General features: G+C 34.8%; 2 protein-coding genes and 1 long non-coding RNA gene across 6 annotated transcripts; 2 read left to right on the plus strand and 1 right to left on the minus strand.

The window, feature by feature from the left end:
• Positions 1–4,249: 4,249 nt before the first annotated feature.
• On the plus strand, positions 4,250–5,456 carry LOC110879222. Its single transcript, XM_022127641.2, has 2 exons — positions 4,250–4,416; positions 4,510–5,456. The coding sequence occupies exons 1-2, from the start codon at positions 4,263–4,265 to the stop codon at positions 5,436–5,438; spliced, it is 1,083 nt and encodes a 360-aa protein (XP_021983333.1). The 5' UTR covers positions 4,250–4,262; the 3' UTR covers positions 5,439–5,456.
• A 285-nt stretch (positions 5,457–5,741) lies between these two features.
• Positions 5,742–7,382, plus strand: LOC110879221 (zinc-finger homeodomain protein 9). Its single transcript, XM_022127640.2, has one exon. It carries the CDS (start codon positions 6,061–6,063, stop codon positions 7,120–7,122), a length of 1,062 nt encoding a protein of 353 aa, XP_021983332.1. The 5' UTR covers positions 5,742–6,060; the 3' UTR covers positions 7,123–7,382.
• A 3,949-nt stretch (positions 7,383–11,331) lies between these two features.
• LOC118482195 lies at positions 11,332–12,852 on the minus strand. Of its 4 annotated transcripts, XR_004867655.1 has the most exons (5): positions 12,513–12,852; positions 12,183–12,408; positions 11,958–12,081; positions 11,780–11,872; positions 11,332–11,680 (listed from the first exon to the last, which is right to left on the minus strand). It is a non-coding gene; the product is annotated as an uncharacterized LOC118482195 (long non-coding RNA). The 4 variants fall into 4 exon arrangements; XR_004867654.1 differs by having other exon boundaries at positions 11,332–11,872; XR_004867653.1 differs by having other exon boundaries at positions 11,780–12,081.
• Positions 12,853–18,298: the final 5,446 nt, after the last annotated feature.

The following is an 18,298-nucleotide window of genomic DNA, read 5'->3' on the forward strand; positions in this document are numbered from 1 at the left end:
TGCCTGGAGAGCTGAATTAAACATGATTCCTATGGTGGAGGCGCTCTCGAGACTCCGGTCGAAGACAACCTGTGTTCCTTTTGCTCGGATGATGTGGAGTCGGTGGATCACTTGTTTACGGCGTGTCTGTGGTCGGCTGTGCTATGGCAGAAGATCAGCGCTTGGTGCCGAGTGCCGCAATTTTTTTTGTTCTCGTTTAGAGATTTGCTTGATATTCATAACCAATGCGGGAAGCGAGGTGTAGAGAAATGTGCTTTGCAAGGAATTATGATTGTGTTTTGTTGGTGCCTTTGGAAAGTCAGGAATAACTTCAGATTCGCTGGGAAACAGTCCAAGATGGTGGAGGTTTTTAGTGAAGTTAAATCTGTACGTTTTGTGTCGTTAAAAAATAGGTCAAAGTATAGTTCAATTAGTTGATCGGATTGGTGTAAATTTGTTCTCATGTAAGTTCTCGTTTTGTTTTTGTCCGTCCCGATCTTCGGGTTCGACTGTGTTCTAATGAAATTTATGTTTAAAAAAAACATGATAATAAATAAAAAATACATTAATAAGAGATACCGTGTCCCTAGGTTTCTAAAACAAGAAGAACCTTACCTTTCTTAAAAACACTTTAAGTGCCAAAAATGCAAAAGATATAAGTTAATGGGTAGAACCATAAGTCAGAAAAAAGAAAAGGGGGTTAACACAAAATGATGGTGGTCCCATATTTGGATTAAAATTTAAAGGGACGAGATTTATAGAGATGGAGGGTAGGGGGGTGGATGAGTTAATGCCTGGTCTTTTTACGGGCCAGTGGGTCCCACGCACACGAATATGTTACGTTTTCTAACATGTGGACCCCACAATTACATCTTTATGGGTTGACCCGACTTTCATCAACCTTTGAACCCGTTGAGCTAAATTTGAAACCAGCCCCACCCCCTCTTATTTGCCAAGTCAAACCATTTGAAACCAATATGGGGTTGAGTAATATTTTAGACAAATTCTTAGATTTTTTTTATTTTTTATTTTTTGGATAATTTCATCATAACGTGCACTCCACATATTTTAAACCCTAACTTTTTAGTTGTGAATTGCGAAGTGTCTCATTAAGAACATATCTTGAGTAATTAGAAGATCAAACGAAACAAGCATCAACTAATTATATAGACATGTTAGGAGTTCAACATGAAATGTATATGAGCATATATAATATAAGACAAAAGTTCAAACCTTGTCTAAAACAAAAACAAAAATCGCCGTTATTTACTTTTTTTTTTAACTAAGTATGCTATCAAAACTCTTTTTTTTTTTTTTTTTTTTTTTTTCTATATGTTAAGTTTACTATATTGATCCTTAAGAAAAGTTTTAACGTTTCTTATTAACTTGTCTTATTCTTGTACTAATTCTAACATAAACATTATCGTAGCTTTTACAATTTCTTAGTTAAATTGAGATTCATTGTTATTTATTCTTGTTTTGATTCTCTTTAATAGGAACTATATTTCAGTTTTTACAATATTATGGTTCAGTTGAGATTTGTTGTTGTTGCTCTTGTCTTAAAATTATGACATAAATCATTTTTTTGTTCATACAAAATTTAAGTTAAGTTAAGATTTATTGTTGTTAACTTGTTATGAGATGTGGAAATCAAAGATTATTCATATATTTCTCACTGTGATTTCATTTGCTTTAGAAAAACACACACAAAAAGGATGCATGTCAAAAATAAAATGGTTGAAGCACATATTTATATTTAAAAAAAAGCCAACTTGAATTTATGTTTTATGTACACTTTAATCTACAGTTATGGATTGATACTTAATTTCTTTTCATATATATTTGAAACTTAAATCTTCATTATAATTGTTTCAAAACATTTGTATCATTATAATTTCTGAAATGAACCCAACTCTCTCTATATATATATAGAGGTCGGTTAACGTATAAAATGTTTTAATGTATGTCGCGTACGTGAGACGTTATCAACATACGAAATATCTGTAAGTAACATACGAATTGGGTTAACATGCGAACAACATGCGAAATTGTATAACATATGATTTACTGATTCATAGCTTTCTTTGTAGTTGGTTCAGATATTTTTCTTGCCATACGATTTACTGTTTCATTGCTTTCTTTGCAGTTTGTTAAATTATTTTTCTTTTTCATTCAGCTTACGTAATTTTTACATTACATTCATTATGTTTACTGTTAGTACTAGTCATTTCTTTAATGAAAATTGCAGGTTCAATTATTTTTCTTTTTCATTCAGCTAAGGTAATTTTTAAATTACATTCATTATTTTTACTGTTAGTACTAGTCATTTCTTTAATGAAAATTCTTTTTATATTAAATGAGGGTAACTCATGGTTTAACACATGTTAATATAAAAGATAACAAGTATTAATGAATATAATCATAACGTGTATAATATATTAGATAAAACAAATGTTGCTATAATGTCTTTTAAAATAACCAAATGCTAAAATGCATAATAAGCCTAAAATCTTTTAGTTTTTGTTTTCATCTGCGATATTAAATAATTTGTAATAGCTTTAAAATTTAGTTTGCACTATCAAGTAGTGAAAGGACCATACCTGTTGTTTTACTTTAAATCTGTTTCAAACAAAAAACTTTCATTTGAATGGAAACATAAACAAATTTGGACCCATACTAGTATGTGCAACTCTTTGTAAATATTACCTTCCAAATAACTAATAATTCATGCTGTTTTTTGAATTTCTGAATGGAGTGCAGTGATATTAAGCTCTAGTTGGTTAAATAACATTTATAATGAATCTATCTATTAGCTATAAAATAAACAAAAAAGACCTAAACAAATATTGAAATAAACACATACAAAACAAGGATGATGTAACTGAGTAGTAGTACCGATGTGATAGGTAGTGGACCAAATAAGACGATAGAAATATACCAGAGACAGTAAGGCATCGATGTCGATAGGTTAAAAGGTCATTCTGTTTGTGTTCAACAATCAAATTAAACAAATAAAGCATATTTTTCAAGGAATTCCTGCTTATAAATAACAAATATAAACGATCTTTTTACCCAAAAAAAATATAAATAACTCAATTAATTTACAACACATAATAGTAAATATTCAATATAATTAGGGTGTTGTTCGGGTTTTTTAATTGGGTTTCGGATTATTCGAGTCGGGTTTTTCTTTACAGGAATCCAAACCGCTAAACTGTATCATCCTATCTCAATGTATATCGAAGGAAAACACCACTGAGATTGGCGGTACTAGCAAGGCAAAATCTTTTAAAATACTGAGATCTTGTGTTTAAGTCTCACAAGAAGTAAGAAATTCGTCGTTCAAAAAAATATGGAAGGAAAACATAACCATCATCTACGCATATAAACACAACGAAACAAAACATCATGTTTACAACACAAAACACGTGAAACGAAAACTAGACTCTTTTGTTGATTATGTATATTTATGTGTATAAATATAAAAAAAATAAATATATGTTAATTCAGGTCAATCAGGTTAACCTGATTAACCTTTTCTTAACCCAATTACCGAATCAAGTTTTAAGTTTGGGATTAAAAAAACACACCCTAACTAGCTCCAACTTAAAGAAAAATTGTGTTTCAAACAAAAACAACTTAGATGTAAGGTCTTGCGTAGTGGGGCGCGGCCAAGGGCCATAGCGCCGCTATGGCGCCGCCCACACCGCCCCCCCCCCCGGCGCTATGAACAAAAAAAAAAAGAAAAGGCGTTAAGTTTTTCGCGGCGCCATCAATGAAGGATTTAAGATTTTTGACCGTTATCAAACGGTCAATTATATAAAAAAAAAATTCAAATTTTTATACTTTTCACACTATAAATACCCTCATTATCTTCCATTTCAATACATTCTCATTCTCATTCTCTATATATTTTTAAAAAACCTAGTGTCACCATATAAAAAAATGGGTTCCCCGTCGGAAGAGTCTTTCACCGAAATTCACCGAAGATATTTTTCGCCCGACGAAGACGCGGCCGAGGAAGAAGCGGTTACGAGTGCATGTACTTTGTGCTACAAGCATTTGAGAACATTCGGCCTACTCCCCCTCCACGACCCATCTTGCGACGCACCTATATCTTGCGAGATCGTGAAGCCGCGAACGAGCGTTTGATGAAAGACTATTTTGATGCGGCACCGGTTCACGGACCGAATGTTTTTAGACGACGTTTTCGGATGAGCCAAAGGTTATTTTTGCGCATTAATAATGACTTGGAAAATAAGTATGATTTCTTTAAGCAAAGAATGGACGCACGAGGATATCTAGGCTTCACCTCAATTCAAAAGGTCACATCCGCCTTACGCGTATTATCATACGGAAACACGTACGACATCAACGACGAGTATTTGAAGATGGCGGAGAAAACAACCCGAGATACCTTGGAACATTTTTGCTATGGTAATTTTTTATTGTCTTTTATTTATTTACTTTTATATATTTATTTTTTCGTAACTTGTTAGTAAAACTTTTGTATATTAAATTATATTTTAGGAATATGCCAGTTATATGAAAAACGTTATTTGAGAAACCCCACTTGGAACGACCTTCAAAAAATATATGAGGTGCATCTAGAAAAGCATGGAATACCCGGCATGATTGGTAGCTTGGATTGTCGTCAATGGCGTTGGTATAATTGTCCAACCGCATGGCGAGGTCAACATACACGGGGTGATCAAAAAGGGCCAACTTTGGTATTACAAGGTGTTGCGTCATACGACCTTTGGGTTTGGTCGGCCTTCTTTGGTGTAGCCGGGTGTTTTAACGATATTAATACGTTAGAGGCTTCACCATTAATCGAGGGCTACATTTCTGGAACTATACCAAAGGCCGGTTTCCATGCAAACGGGAACGATTACGAGCATGGCTACTACTTGGGCGATGGTATCTACCCTGAGTATTCGATTATTGTTAAAACGTTTTCTGAAACTTTCGATGAAAAAAGAAAGTATTTTAAAAAATTACAAGAGTCTTCGAGAAAGGACATCGAGAGGTGTTTTGGGGTTCTACAGCAACGATGGCATTTTATCAGAAATCCTTGTCGCATGTGGCATAAGGATAAAATACGAATGGCCATGTATGCTTGCATCATTTTGCATAATATGATCATTGAGGATGATGGAAAAGCGATATGCCAAAACTATATTCCCGAAGATTTGGTCGAACTACCCCAAGCGACAACGGAAGAGAGACTCGCAAATGCTCAACTACTGCGATCTAGAGAAATACATAACACGTTGAAGGCGGATTTGGTTGAGCATGCTTGGGCGATTCGCCCAATTCGATTAAACAATGATCACGACGAAGATTCCGAGGAAGAAGTGGTTGAGGAATTCGAAGACGGGAACTTTGAAGACGTAGGTTTAGATGCTGGAGAAAACGAAGAGGAAGAAGGAGAGAACGAAGATGACACCGAAGAATAAATTTATTTTTTAGGTGTAATTTATTTTTTAGGTGTAATTTTTTTTTAGTGTAACTTTTTTTTTTAATTTTAATGTAGTGTTTTTTATTTAATGAAATGTTTTTTTATTTTATAAAACTTATAAATTATTTAAAAAATTGAAAATTAAATTAATTGAGTAATGATTACACAGGGGCTTTATGACTACGGCCTCAAATTGCATAAAGCCCCATAAAGCCCCTTACTGACGTGGCATGTCACATGGCGCATAACGCCCCTTTGAGGGCTTTATGACTACACATGCCCTTACCGTCTTAATAAATTATCCATTTTTAAGTTTAAACCCAAAACATGTCATTACATATGTGGAAAGAGATAGGGTCGGTTCAAGTATATCCACATCTCATCATAATTTGTTACCCAAGTGTGAAATTCGGGTTAACCAATGAGTTGTTTAGATAACCAAGGGTTAAGCAGAGAGACAGTTGAGCACCACATAAGAGAGTTATCTACAGTCATCATCCCTTCCCTTCAGAAAACACCAAACTTATTAACACAATTTCATCAAATACTCTCTAAACCCATCCACCACCCCTTCCATTTATGGACCACTAACCATTTTCACAAATCCCTCTTAATTACTCATGGACATACAATCACCACCAACAACCACCACCCCCACCACCACCACCAGCCCGGTCAAAACCCTTGATCCTGACCCTCGGATCCAACCCAATACCGACCCGAAACACCTCCCGCCGCCGTTCACAAACGGCGTGCTCAAGCGGCTCAAGCCGCGGCTCCACAACAATCTACAGCCGGTGGTGGTCAGTTACAAGGAATGTTTAAAAAACCACGCGGCCACCATGGGTGGCCACGCGGTTGATGGATGCGGGGAGTTCATGCCGTCGATGACGTCATCACCAACCGACCCAACGTCACTGAAATGCGCAGCATGCGGCTGCCACCGCAACTTCCACCGCCGTGACCCTGACGGATCATTCTTAATCACACCCCATGTTCAACAACACGTCATCGAGTACCAACCCCACCACCGCCACCACCCTCCTCCACCACCACCACAACCACAACCACTTTCCCTCGCCGGAGCTAGAGAAACAAGTGTTTCCCCACCGGATTCTCCGTCGCCACCGCCGATCTCCTCCTCGTACTACCCGTCAGCCCCACATATGCTCCTGGCTCTCAGCACCGGCTTACCGGCTCCACCGTCGGAAAATACTCATACTCATACTCAATACACCTCAATTCCGGGCACCGGTAACTTAATCGGGTCACTCGGGTCAAACTCATCCGGGAAAAAAAGATTCCGGACGAAATTCACCCAAGACCAGAAAGAAAAAATGCACGAATTAGCCGAACAAGTCGGGTGGAAGATGCAGAAGAAAGACGAGGATTTAATCATCGGTTTCTGCAACGAAATCGGGGTCGAGAAAGGGGTTTTCAAGGTGTGGATGCATAACAACAAGATGACATTCGGAAGCAAGAAAGATTCGGATAGCCTCCACCCCACCGGTAACGGATCTTCCACCGGTGGTGGTGGTGGTGGTGTAGATTTCTTTAATATAAACAACCACCACTTGCAACACCAGCAGCAGCAACTACACCAGCAACAGCAGCAGCAACAACAGCCGCAGCAAAACGACAGCGTTAGCAGTGGAGGTGGGAATGCATCGTCGTCTTCTTAACTTAATTAATCTTGATTATGGATGATAATAAGCCTTTGGTTAAATAGAGATAGCAAGAGAGATATGATGAGAATATGAGGCTGTTGTTTGTTTTTTTTTAGTTAATTATTATATTAGAAGCTTTTTTGTTGGTTAAATAATTTGTTAATGTTATGGTTTATCCAAATTAGGAAAGTTGTTGTTTTGGTGATCCTAGGTTTTTCATCCAATGATGCTATGTTTAGAAAGTACATTAGAATGATCAACTTTAATTAAATATATTCTCCAATTATTAAGTGGATTTTTAGTTGCTGATTAAACTAATTGTAATAGGAATAATAGATCTGATTACACTTTTGTTCTTCTTTTTTAATATTTATAAAAAAATATTCGGATGTCTTGATCACACTTTATTCTTTTTCTGAAATTCCCAATTCTGTTTTTTCATGTTCGACCCTTTGCTTTGGAAAATTTGCATCATTTGGTTTTTATGGTCATTGCTTGCCAACAAATGTTATTATTCACCCATCAACGATGGTGTTTGTTATCCATAAATATTTTGTGAGTTTAAATATTTACGAATGCAATGGATATTTGAGATTTGACGGTATTTGAGATAGATGGTATTTGAGTGAGTTTAAATATTAACAAATGTTACCATTCATTAATTATATAAGTCAAATCATTCACATGTAGTTTAATGATATTAAGGTAATGAAATAGTGCATTTAGTTTAATGATATTAATGTGATAAAATAGTGTCCATAGTATATGTAAAGACTATTCATCAACTCATCATAACATGATATTAAGGTTTTGGTTCAAATAAGAAGAATTTTTTGATAAGAAGAAAAAAAAAAAAGAAGTTTCAACCAATAAGAATGCTTCATTTTACTTCATTTAATACTAGTAATAAGACTCGCACGCGTTGCGGCGCGGGTACATCGCAAACGTCGAACGGATTAGGCCAAGCGTTATGTGATGTGTTAATCATATTATAATGTGCGTTTCGACGTATCCGACTGAACTCAATGTAATTTATAGATGTGTTGCAATTGGATTAAAATGTAAAGCAAATCGAGTTTATACTGTACAATCATAACGTATTATATGCGACTCGACTAACTCGAATTTATACTATCAAGTCAAAACGTATTATATGTGACCCGATTCATATGTAGGAAACATACAAAATAAAGGCCGAAAGCGTATACCAAATTTGCGTCAAAATGTAAAAAAAGCAAAGTTTAAAAGTTGAGGGGTCGGTATAAAGCATATGTGCCAAAAACGTAAATTACCAAAGTATAGGTAAAAAATGCAAGTTACAAAAGTAGAGAGTAAAAAAAAGGAAAATTCTATATGCAAAAAATATGAATTACAAAACTATAAGCTAAAAGTGGAAATTTTGAAAGTCAAAGAGTGGTGCTTTCACCGACTTTGTACTTTAAGTAATATAGAAATTAGTAAAAAGCTAGGGGCTAAAAATGCTAATTGTTAAAGTAGAAGAATAGTAAAGTTAGATAAGAGACTAAAATTGATTACTCCAAAAATGGAGGGGTCGTAGCAAAGCTAAGGAGCTTCAAATGAAATATTATAAAAGTTTAAAGGGTAGCAAAGCTGAGGGGCTTGAAATGCAAAATTGTAAAAGTTTAGAGGGGGAGGGGGGGTAAGGCAAAGCCCGTGGGGGACTAAAATTGATTACCACAAAAGTGAAGGGGCCGTAGCAAAACAGATCGGCTTGAAATGAAATATTATAAAAGTTTAGGGATAGCAAAACTGAGGGGCTTGAAACGCAAAATTGTAAAAGTTTAGGGGGTTTAAGGCAAAGCCGGTGGTTCACCCCACCGACTTTGTCTTTTAAGATATAGTAGAATTTGCATTTAATTTTAATATAAGGGTATATTGGTAAACTTACATAAATCATTAATTTGTATTCTTCCCCTTTAATAACTAACTAAATTAAATTTGTAACTCTTTTTTAAAATATATACTTTTTCTAAATTAAAAAAACAACTTAATTTAAAGTGTAGAATAAATTGCTAGTTGTGTAGAATATATTTCTAGGTGTGTATGATAAATTTTGACTGTGTAGGATATATGTTGGAAAATTTTAATATATGTAGGTTTTGTAGATTATATATAGGATAATTAATGATTTGTTAACTAATTAATTAAAGAGAGAAAATTTAATGATATAAGTTATAAATGAAATACTATTTTACTAATATGTACTTTCTTCTTTTTCTTCATACATTAATTTTTTTTTTCAAATAAACCTTCCCCTGTTAAGGTAATGAAATAGTGTTTGCATGTAGTTTAATGATATTAAGTGATATTAAGGTAATGAAATAGTGTTTGCATGTAGTTTAATGATAGTAAGGTGATGAAATAGTGTCCGTAGTATATCTCAAGACGATGAAATGGTGCCAGGTGTATATTTTTTGTTGTCCAAAAAAGATTAACGTCAATATTCACTACAAAGACCATATAAAGTCAATAGTCTAGTTTCACTACAAAGACCAAATAAAGTCAATAGTATAATTCACACAAGGACCAGTTTTTGTCATGCATTTTAACATTTCTAAAATAGACAATGTTACATGCCAACAAGTATTACCTTTTAAAGTTTTATTATGGGAATGTGAATTTGTTAGAAATTTAGATATTTTGAATGGATATTAATTTAGTGAAATTATAATTTAATGAGATTATAATTATTTACTAGACTATTTATATGGAAGATAAACTTTTAAGTAGAGTTTTTATGTCAATTTATTAGAGTTTATGTCTCTAATAAAATGTCTAATTAAGTGAGACTCTTTTACACCTCATGTCTTTTCTTTTAAAAGTAGGCTATGTGCCTAACTAGATGATATTAGAATGGGTTATTGGATTTTATCACCCTTAACTATTGGCCATTGGCTGCTGTCACCCCCAACTATCACTATGATGTCCTTCACCTCCAACTTAACACTTAATATGTTTTGTCACCAGATCACTAACTTTTGATCCAGTTATTATACTTTTGGGGGTGTCCTAAGGTCCCTAAAACCTTCCCAAGATCCTTATGACACCCAAAAAAGTGTAGTAACAGGATCAAAAGTTAGTGATCAGTTAACGACGTGGTGACAGAACACACTAAGTGTTAAGTTGGGGGTGACGTGCGTCAAAGTGATAGTTGGGGGTGGCAGCGACCAATAGCCAATAGTTGGGAGTGATAAAATCTAATAACCCTGTTAGAAAAATACAAGGGAAGATATAAGAAAAATACATGAATATATGGAGAGTTCTTGAAAAAAAATACTTAAAGACCCATGTGTTGGGTACTTAGAGTGATATGTTTTCTCTATTCAATTTCATCATCTTCATATCATTATTTTCCACAAGTTCTAACACTATAATTTTATCTGGTGTAACTTCGGGGGCGTGGCCATTTCCGGCAGTACACACTGCTTCGGCTGTTGTACCCTGGGAAACAGACGCGTCATCGTTAGTAGAGGTGTGAAATCTGTTTTAAGGGAAGCGTGTTGAACACGTGCCTCAGCCACAACCGTCAACTTCAGTTTGTTTATTATTGCAACCAAGAAGGATCGCACAAGGAGACACGGTTCAAGTTCTCGTAGCGGAAATTGTACAAGAAGACGCTTCTCAAGCTCTTGTCAAAGACAACGAATTCAATCGATTTATTTAAACATGTTGTATTTCATATTTAACTAGATATGCAACCAGCCGCGATGCGGCGGGGGCTAGATTTATATTAATATTCAGCTGGATGCCATTGAGTTACATCAATTCAGTTAATTACATAAGCTGGACCAAAACTTATGCCACACACTTTGCTGGTCTAAGAAGAGCTAATGCCATGTATTCTCTTTAAGATGTTTGTAAGTATCCTCTCCCCAACTACCGTAAAAACTTGTACATGATGCAATGAACATGGCAAATTACTAATTCTCATACTTCTCTTTTAAAGAGAGAAAGAATTGAAAATGTACATGAGCCTTAGCAAATTTTTAGCTTCAAAGATATTTGTGAGGTCCTCATGCTTCTACTTTTTTTTTCTCAGGTTTTGGTTGTACTAACATGAATTTAAGTATTTTAAAAACATGATTCACATTATTAGTGTACTTAATTGACCAGTGCATTACTTATTCTAAAATAGAATAAAAAAAGTAGAACTAATGCTTTCATGTTGTTAGATCCAATACATGTTCAAGCTTGACCAGATATGATAGTTCCATGTTAAAAAACAAGCTAGTTTACACCTGAACTGGTTTGGGCCTAGACTAATTTTCGTACACCTCTAGATAATAGAGACATGTAGCCAGAATTGGTGCTCCACCATGGAGTGCCAATCTTGAGCTTTGTTAATAGAGGTGCACAAAATCCGTTAATGGGCCCAAATGAACTGGTTTGGAGCGAGTCAAACAAAGCTGAAACTGGTCCAATCCAGACAATCAAATTTTCAAAAACAATCTATTTGTAAACGAAAGATATGCACATCCAAACATTGCATTACCAACGGTGTGTAATTTAACATTAACTATTTTGTAGGAAACTTGCCTGTTGAACTCAACACCTGCAAATACAAACAAACTTCAAAGTAAATGATTATCACATCAAAATCAGATAGTAAAATACAATTTACAGTAACGGCAAAATTAATAAATTTTGTTACATAATTACTCTATTTTAACATTCGTGGCACAACCCTGACTTCTTTTCTTCTTTCATTTTATTGTCATTCATCTGCTTCTCTCTCGGCCAAACCCTAATAGTGCAACAGGAGAAGAGAAAAAGAAAGGGTTACACAAATCAGAACTGTAAATGATGGAAGAAGGAGGTAGAAATCAAACCGATTGTTGATAGTATCAATTTTACAAAGAAAACAAAGAACTGACGGTCAGAAGTCGTCTCATCTCGCAGCTCCCCTAACTCGAGGACCACCACCAATCAATCACTGTGGTCTGCAGCCACATCCTAATAATTATTAAGAAAATCAAACGAATGAGTAATCAAATTCTTCACTTATCATCACATATTCAGAATATGTATATTTTCAAATATAAAGCTTAGTATACCTTTACTCGCCGGAAAGTCGCCTTAACCGCCGGAAATCATATATGAGCATAAAAAAGTCTGAATATCAAGGATCCGTGCTCAGAACCCTTAATTGACCATCGTTTCGGCACATTTGGTCACATAACAAAGCCACCGTTGCTAGGTTTATAGTCGTCTTCGGTTCCCCAAATCGCTGCCTTTCAGACTTCCAAGGATCATTCCCATTCCCAAGGAACATTTCCAAGCCTGTTTCATTTTCAGATGCTTCCAAACTTTTATCAACAAATTTGACATAGGACCAAATCAAGACTCGTACTAAGAAGATCTAACTAAAAAAAAAGCACGCATACCTGAACCGGGTCACCAGAATCATGCTAAAATCTCGTCGGAACCATAGCAATGCCGATTTGTTGAACCATATCCACCACCATCAGTCATTTAACCACACATGTGTTTTCAGATCGTCGTCTGATGTGACAATTCAACCATCCTAAGCCATTCGACCTACTCTCCCTTAAAACCCTCTATTGTGACTGCCGTTAATCGTCTACGGAACGTTGATCACCTACTAAGTATCGTTGATGCCGGAGATATGGCACCGGTGGCGGTGGCGGTGACGCCGACAGAGGTGTGATGCGGACGCGGATAAAGGTGTGATGCAGAGGGATGGCTCTCTCTCATGTGTGTGAGTGTGGGTGAGGTGAGATGTACAGGTTTAAACCCTCTTCTGGAATATAAAGCTTCTTTTGGAAGCTTACAACTCAAACACCACAATGTACTGCTAAGAGTTGCACAAGAAACCTAAATAGCCAAATGTACAACCACTAATGCATAATTATGTTACAAATTATATCTATATATAATATAATTTTATATGGATTTGTACATTGTACGGGTACTACAATTTCCCAAAATTATGTAAAGAAAGTATCTTTACAATTTTTATATTTATTTATATAATTTTTATTATAATTGTGACCCATGTCCTACAATCTTAAAACAGATTTTGTGAGATTGTTGCTAAAATCTTAAAACCTTTTTTGTAAGGATTTTGGGTTCATGAAAGGATTTATAATAAAAAAATATTTTTAAAGATTATGATCTTATAAATATTTTTTTGGGAAATATATATGTAGTACAACTTGTTGTGTTTGGATTTATTGAGATTGTGATACAATCTTAAACCCTACAACGTGATACAAAAACGAATGACTAATGGTTCAAACGTTTGGTTTTGAAACAATTTTGGGAATCGTTGACTTTTCTAACTTTTGTGTTAGATCGGGTTTATTAGTGTAAACCATCCGTTTTTTTGTAAACGTTAAATTCTCTAACGTGTGCGTTAGACCGACTTTACTTTTATAAACAATACGTTTTTTGTAAATGTTTCGTGTTCTAACATGCTTGTTAGAAATGATCATATTATTTATCTAGTACGGTTCAAAAAAATGAATGCTAAAAATAAGTTTATTTATATAAACTAATAAGCCTTATAATGATTTTTGTAATCACTTATTTCTACACGAGCGTGTTAGAATTGGGTTATTTATACAAACTGATAAGTTTATAACGGCTTCTGTAATCGTTTATTTCTAACGAGCTTGTTAGAACCTATTTATTGATAAGCTTTATAATAATTTTTGTAATTGTTTACTTCTAACAAAAATGTTAGAAACAATTTATAAAACCGTTAAATTTGAAAAGATTTTTGTAATCATTTATCTTCTAACATGTGTGTTAGAAACGTTCATAAAAAACGTTAGTTTGGAAACAATTTTTTAAATGTTTATTTTCTAACGTGTGTATTAGAAATGACTTATTTATTTGAACCATATATGTGTTTATAAAAAGTCTAATTAACATTTTGTGGAAATGTTAATATTTCTAACGTGCGCATTAGAATTTCTTTCATTTTAACATGATTGTTAAAAATGGTTAAATTACAAGTGTTTTGAAATGTTTTATGTAAACATTTTATATAGGTAATTTGTTGTAGCATTGGTTTTAATGAATATAAACACATTATATTATGCTTTGTATGGTTTAGAAATAAAAGGTCATACATTGAAGTTAATGTTTGATTGGCTTCAAGAATTAAATCACCATAAAGTGATGGTGTAGTTGTGTGTGATTTATCACCAACTTTAATTTGTGATTTCTAAATCCAAATGGTCATGTTTTGTATATATAAAATAACTTAAACTTTCTAACGTGTGTGTTAGAAAATGTGCATCATGAATACAAGGTTAGAGATTGTTCATTTTATAAGCCATAATGAACGAAAATGTTTTATGTAAACATTTAATTGCCTATGTGTGCATTAAAAATGATGAGAAGTGGTTTATTTTATAAACTTTATCCTTGGAAAACGTTTTATGTACGCTCTATTCTATAATGTGCCCGTTATACCATTTTTTTACTAACATGCGTGTTAGAAAACGTTTAGTACATGCGTAGTAAGACTAAACAATGTAAAACCATTTGATATTTTGGGTTTTGATCTATGTCACTGTAAACTCTAATTGATATTATTAATATTGTACATTGCAAAACTAAGGAAATATTTTAAAATGATTTTTAAAACAACGTTTTGCATACTTTTGAGAATTCAAATGGTTTGTTACTTTTGCTAGAAGTAACATTTGTTGAACAAAGTAACAATCTCGTGGATATTATTTGGTGGAAAACAACTTGGTGTTGTGAACAAATTAAATTGTTCAAGTTTACTACTTAAATGTTGCCTTTGTAACAACTTGGTGTTGTTTTGAGCAGAATTGCCCACGTTTAAAGTTTAAAGATGAAATAGGGAACTTGTATTTACAAGTGCATGGAGTATTATTGAGGGAGTACCTTAAGACATGCATGGGACGATATCGTTGAGAAGATTTCGGTCAGATTATAAAGTGTTGAAGATAAAAGCACTTTGGTATTTGGTGTTTACATATCGTCTATGCTTCCGTTTAAATTTCAAAAGTGTTTGACACTTATGATTTAGTTTCCAATGTATCTTATTGTTTTGTGTTCAATATCTTCGGATAAATCATGCAATATTTTACAAAGAAATAAATCACTAATGTTTATGACGTATATATTATTTTTGTGGAAATTAATTATAATGTTAACTATACATTGTTTAAAAGAATAGATGCACAGTAGGAAGAATTGTAACATTTAAGCATGAAAAGCAAGAATGGTCAAATTTGGGACTTGAACTACAGACTAGGTCAAATCATGGCAATTCTACCTAATTCCCTATAGTTATGGCTCTGATACCAATCTGTCACACCCCAACCGATGGTGGAAACATCGGAGTGAGACGAAAATGAGATTGTAAGAGACTTCATCACACTATTTGGCGACAATAATTAACAGAACTGAATTTCATTTCATTGATAATAATTTAATTACAACATTGTTGAAACAGAAGTACAACAAGTTCATGAAACAATACAACAAGTACATAAAACAAAATACAACAAGTCTAAATTTCTATAGTGAGTTTCTAGTCCGTCCTACTAGATTTCATCATCGTCATCAGTTTCCTGTAACACATTTCAAAGTATAGTTCAATACAAAAATGTACTGGCGAGTATACAAGTTTGTCTAATAGCATAAGTATAGAAATGTTTAAACAATTAACATGGCAAAACTTGTTATCTAAAATTAACATATGGTTGGCATGCAACTATAAATGTCAACCCAAAGATTACCGCTAACGTAATCCTATCGTAGCAACGATAGGACCGTAATGTTTTAACTTAACATGACATCAAGAATACGGGCGGTGCGTTACTCCTATAGCGCTGTACATGTTAAGGGAGGCTTGCACGAAGTTAATGACAAGTATACCACATAAGAATGTTCCAGCACAAACGAATATAAGTATAACGTATTAAGCATGTATAAATGATTGTTTGTTTGTGATTAAGCATAAAGTATGTGTGTTTGGTGTGATTTTGATAGCAGGAATGTGTTGCACCCAAAAATGTAAAAGCAAAAGGGGTCGAGTGTACTCACAGTTTTACATGCTTTCCTAAATAAACCGTGAGTCGACGAGTGGAAGGTTGGAACACCGAGGTTACCCTACATAGGGTAAACGAAGGTGTGAGTTATTCGGAGTTGAACAGAAGATTCAGATTGGAATTTAAAGTACAAAGTATATATAAAACATGAAAGTACATCTCGTCTAAGCATTCATTGTGACACTAAGTTTCTGTGGTTTCATGGGTCCTAATTTTCCCATTAGAATCAACAGACGAGGAACTCATAACTGAGATATCAAATAACCGAGATTCACAACTCTTTTCATGTGAACAGAAGGTTCCTTCGCGCGAATAGAAGGTTCCTTCGTGCGAACAGAAGGTTCCTTCGTGTGAACAGAAGGTTCCTTTACGCGAGTGGAGCCTGTTCGTGTGAACAGAAGTCTGTTCGAATATTTTAACCATTAACCGATTAACGTCGTGTATCTGGTTACGTATATTTATATATATATATATACACATTATATAGTATAGCATTATTAGTCCAGTATAGTCACGAAGTTCATAGAAGTCATGTATGGAGGTACTAACACCTCATTATATATTTCACCAAAGCATAAAGTTTATTAACATCGTTAACAAAACCGGTTGGTCATGAAAAATGATTATAACAGAAATAAATAAATGTACATATCCCAATCAGCCGAAAAAGGAAAACCCGGACATGTCATTCCCAACATGGCAAGTGTTGGAGGCGAGGCGGGGTTAACTTATTCCGAGTCTAGGAGACTGCTTGGGTGTTCATTTGCAAGGTACAAGTGAGGCAGTGGAACTAGGTTGGAAAGCTAAGGCTCCCACAGCTCACACTTTACTAGAACACAGATTCGTCCATATTGAGAATGGGGAATCCTGGATGGTTTCAACACTTGAAGTTTTGCATGAACGGAAACATAACAGAAAATCCCTTCAAACGAACGGACTGTTCAGTCGCGCGAACAGACGAAAAGTAAAGTATAGTTACAGAGAAATAAAGATATGGATGCAACAGGTAGGAGTATTGTTATTTTTAATGAACGGCAAGGAACGACGTGTCAACCATGGTGACACCGGACGCTGTGCCCAAGGTCGACTACTCGACCGCCGCCAACCCCTTGGCTCTCCCAGATGCGCGGAAACCCGACCTCCACCCGCCCGAAGGCACGACAGTGGAATAATCGGTAAAACCTCGGTTCCCATCCAAAACGAACCGCCGCCACCCGTATTCACTCTTCATCTGGATGCCGCAAAAAATAATAGGGAAAATGGGAGTCAAACCTGGATCACAAGGAATACTAAGTCTTTCCTCAACCACTCCACCACTACTCATTGTCGAATACTTTCCAATATTAAGCTCATATTATATCACTCACTACACTTATTAGTTCTTGACATAAATAGTTAAACTTGTTTAATAAGGGTTCGAAGGTTTAGCACATCAAGAGACCATAGTATTTGTCATAAGAAGGAAATAATATTTTGGGTAAATTACATTTTTCGTCCTTTATGTTTGTATGAGATTGCAACGGATAGCCTTTAACTTTAATAATTACAGTCACAGTCCTTTATTTGCAAAACTCATTACACTTTACGTCCTTTAACACTAACCTGGTTAAAATTTTCTGTTAAGTTTACTCACCTAAGGGTATTCTGGTAATTCATGCTTTTATTAATGTTTAATAAATAAAACTTAAAAAAAAATCATATACACATTATCTTCCCCAATTCCCTAACCCTAAAACTCTAACCACCACATCTTGCCACCACCACCTCATCCTCCTGCCGCCCAACCTCTGCAACTCCCCCTCTCTCTATACCTTTTCTCTTCCACCACCACCCTTTTCCGCCAGTGCCAGCCTTCACATCAATTGATCCCTAGACACATCAAATTTCACTTTCAATTAAATCACTATATACTGAATCACGTGATCTTCAAGTCACAGATTTAACATCTCCAACACACAAACTCCCAAATTCAATTCAATTCAAATGTATGTGTAATCTTGACTTTTGTTCACAAAACAGAAAGTAATCAAAACGTACCTGAGAACACAATACCAGATGAAGCAACAACACATGTCTGAATAACCGTATTCTCCTAGCAGTCCAGCAGAGACGTT

This window comes from Helianthus annuus, chromosome 9 (assembly GCF_002127325.2).
Source record: "Helianthus annuus cultivar XRQ/B chromosome 9, HanXRQr2.0-SUNRISE, whole genome shotgun sequence".
NCBI classification, from domain to species: domain Eukaryota; kingdom Viridiplantae; phylum Streptophyta; class Magnoliopsida; order Asterales; family Asteraceae; genus Helianthus; species Helianthus annuus.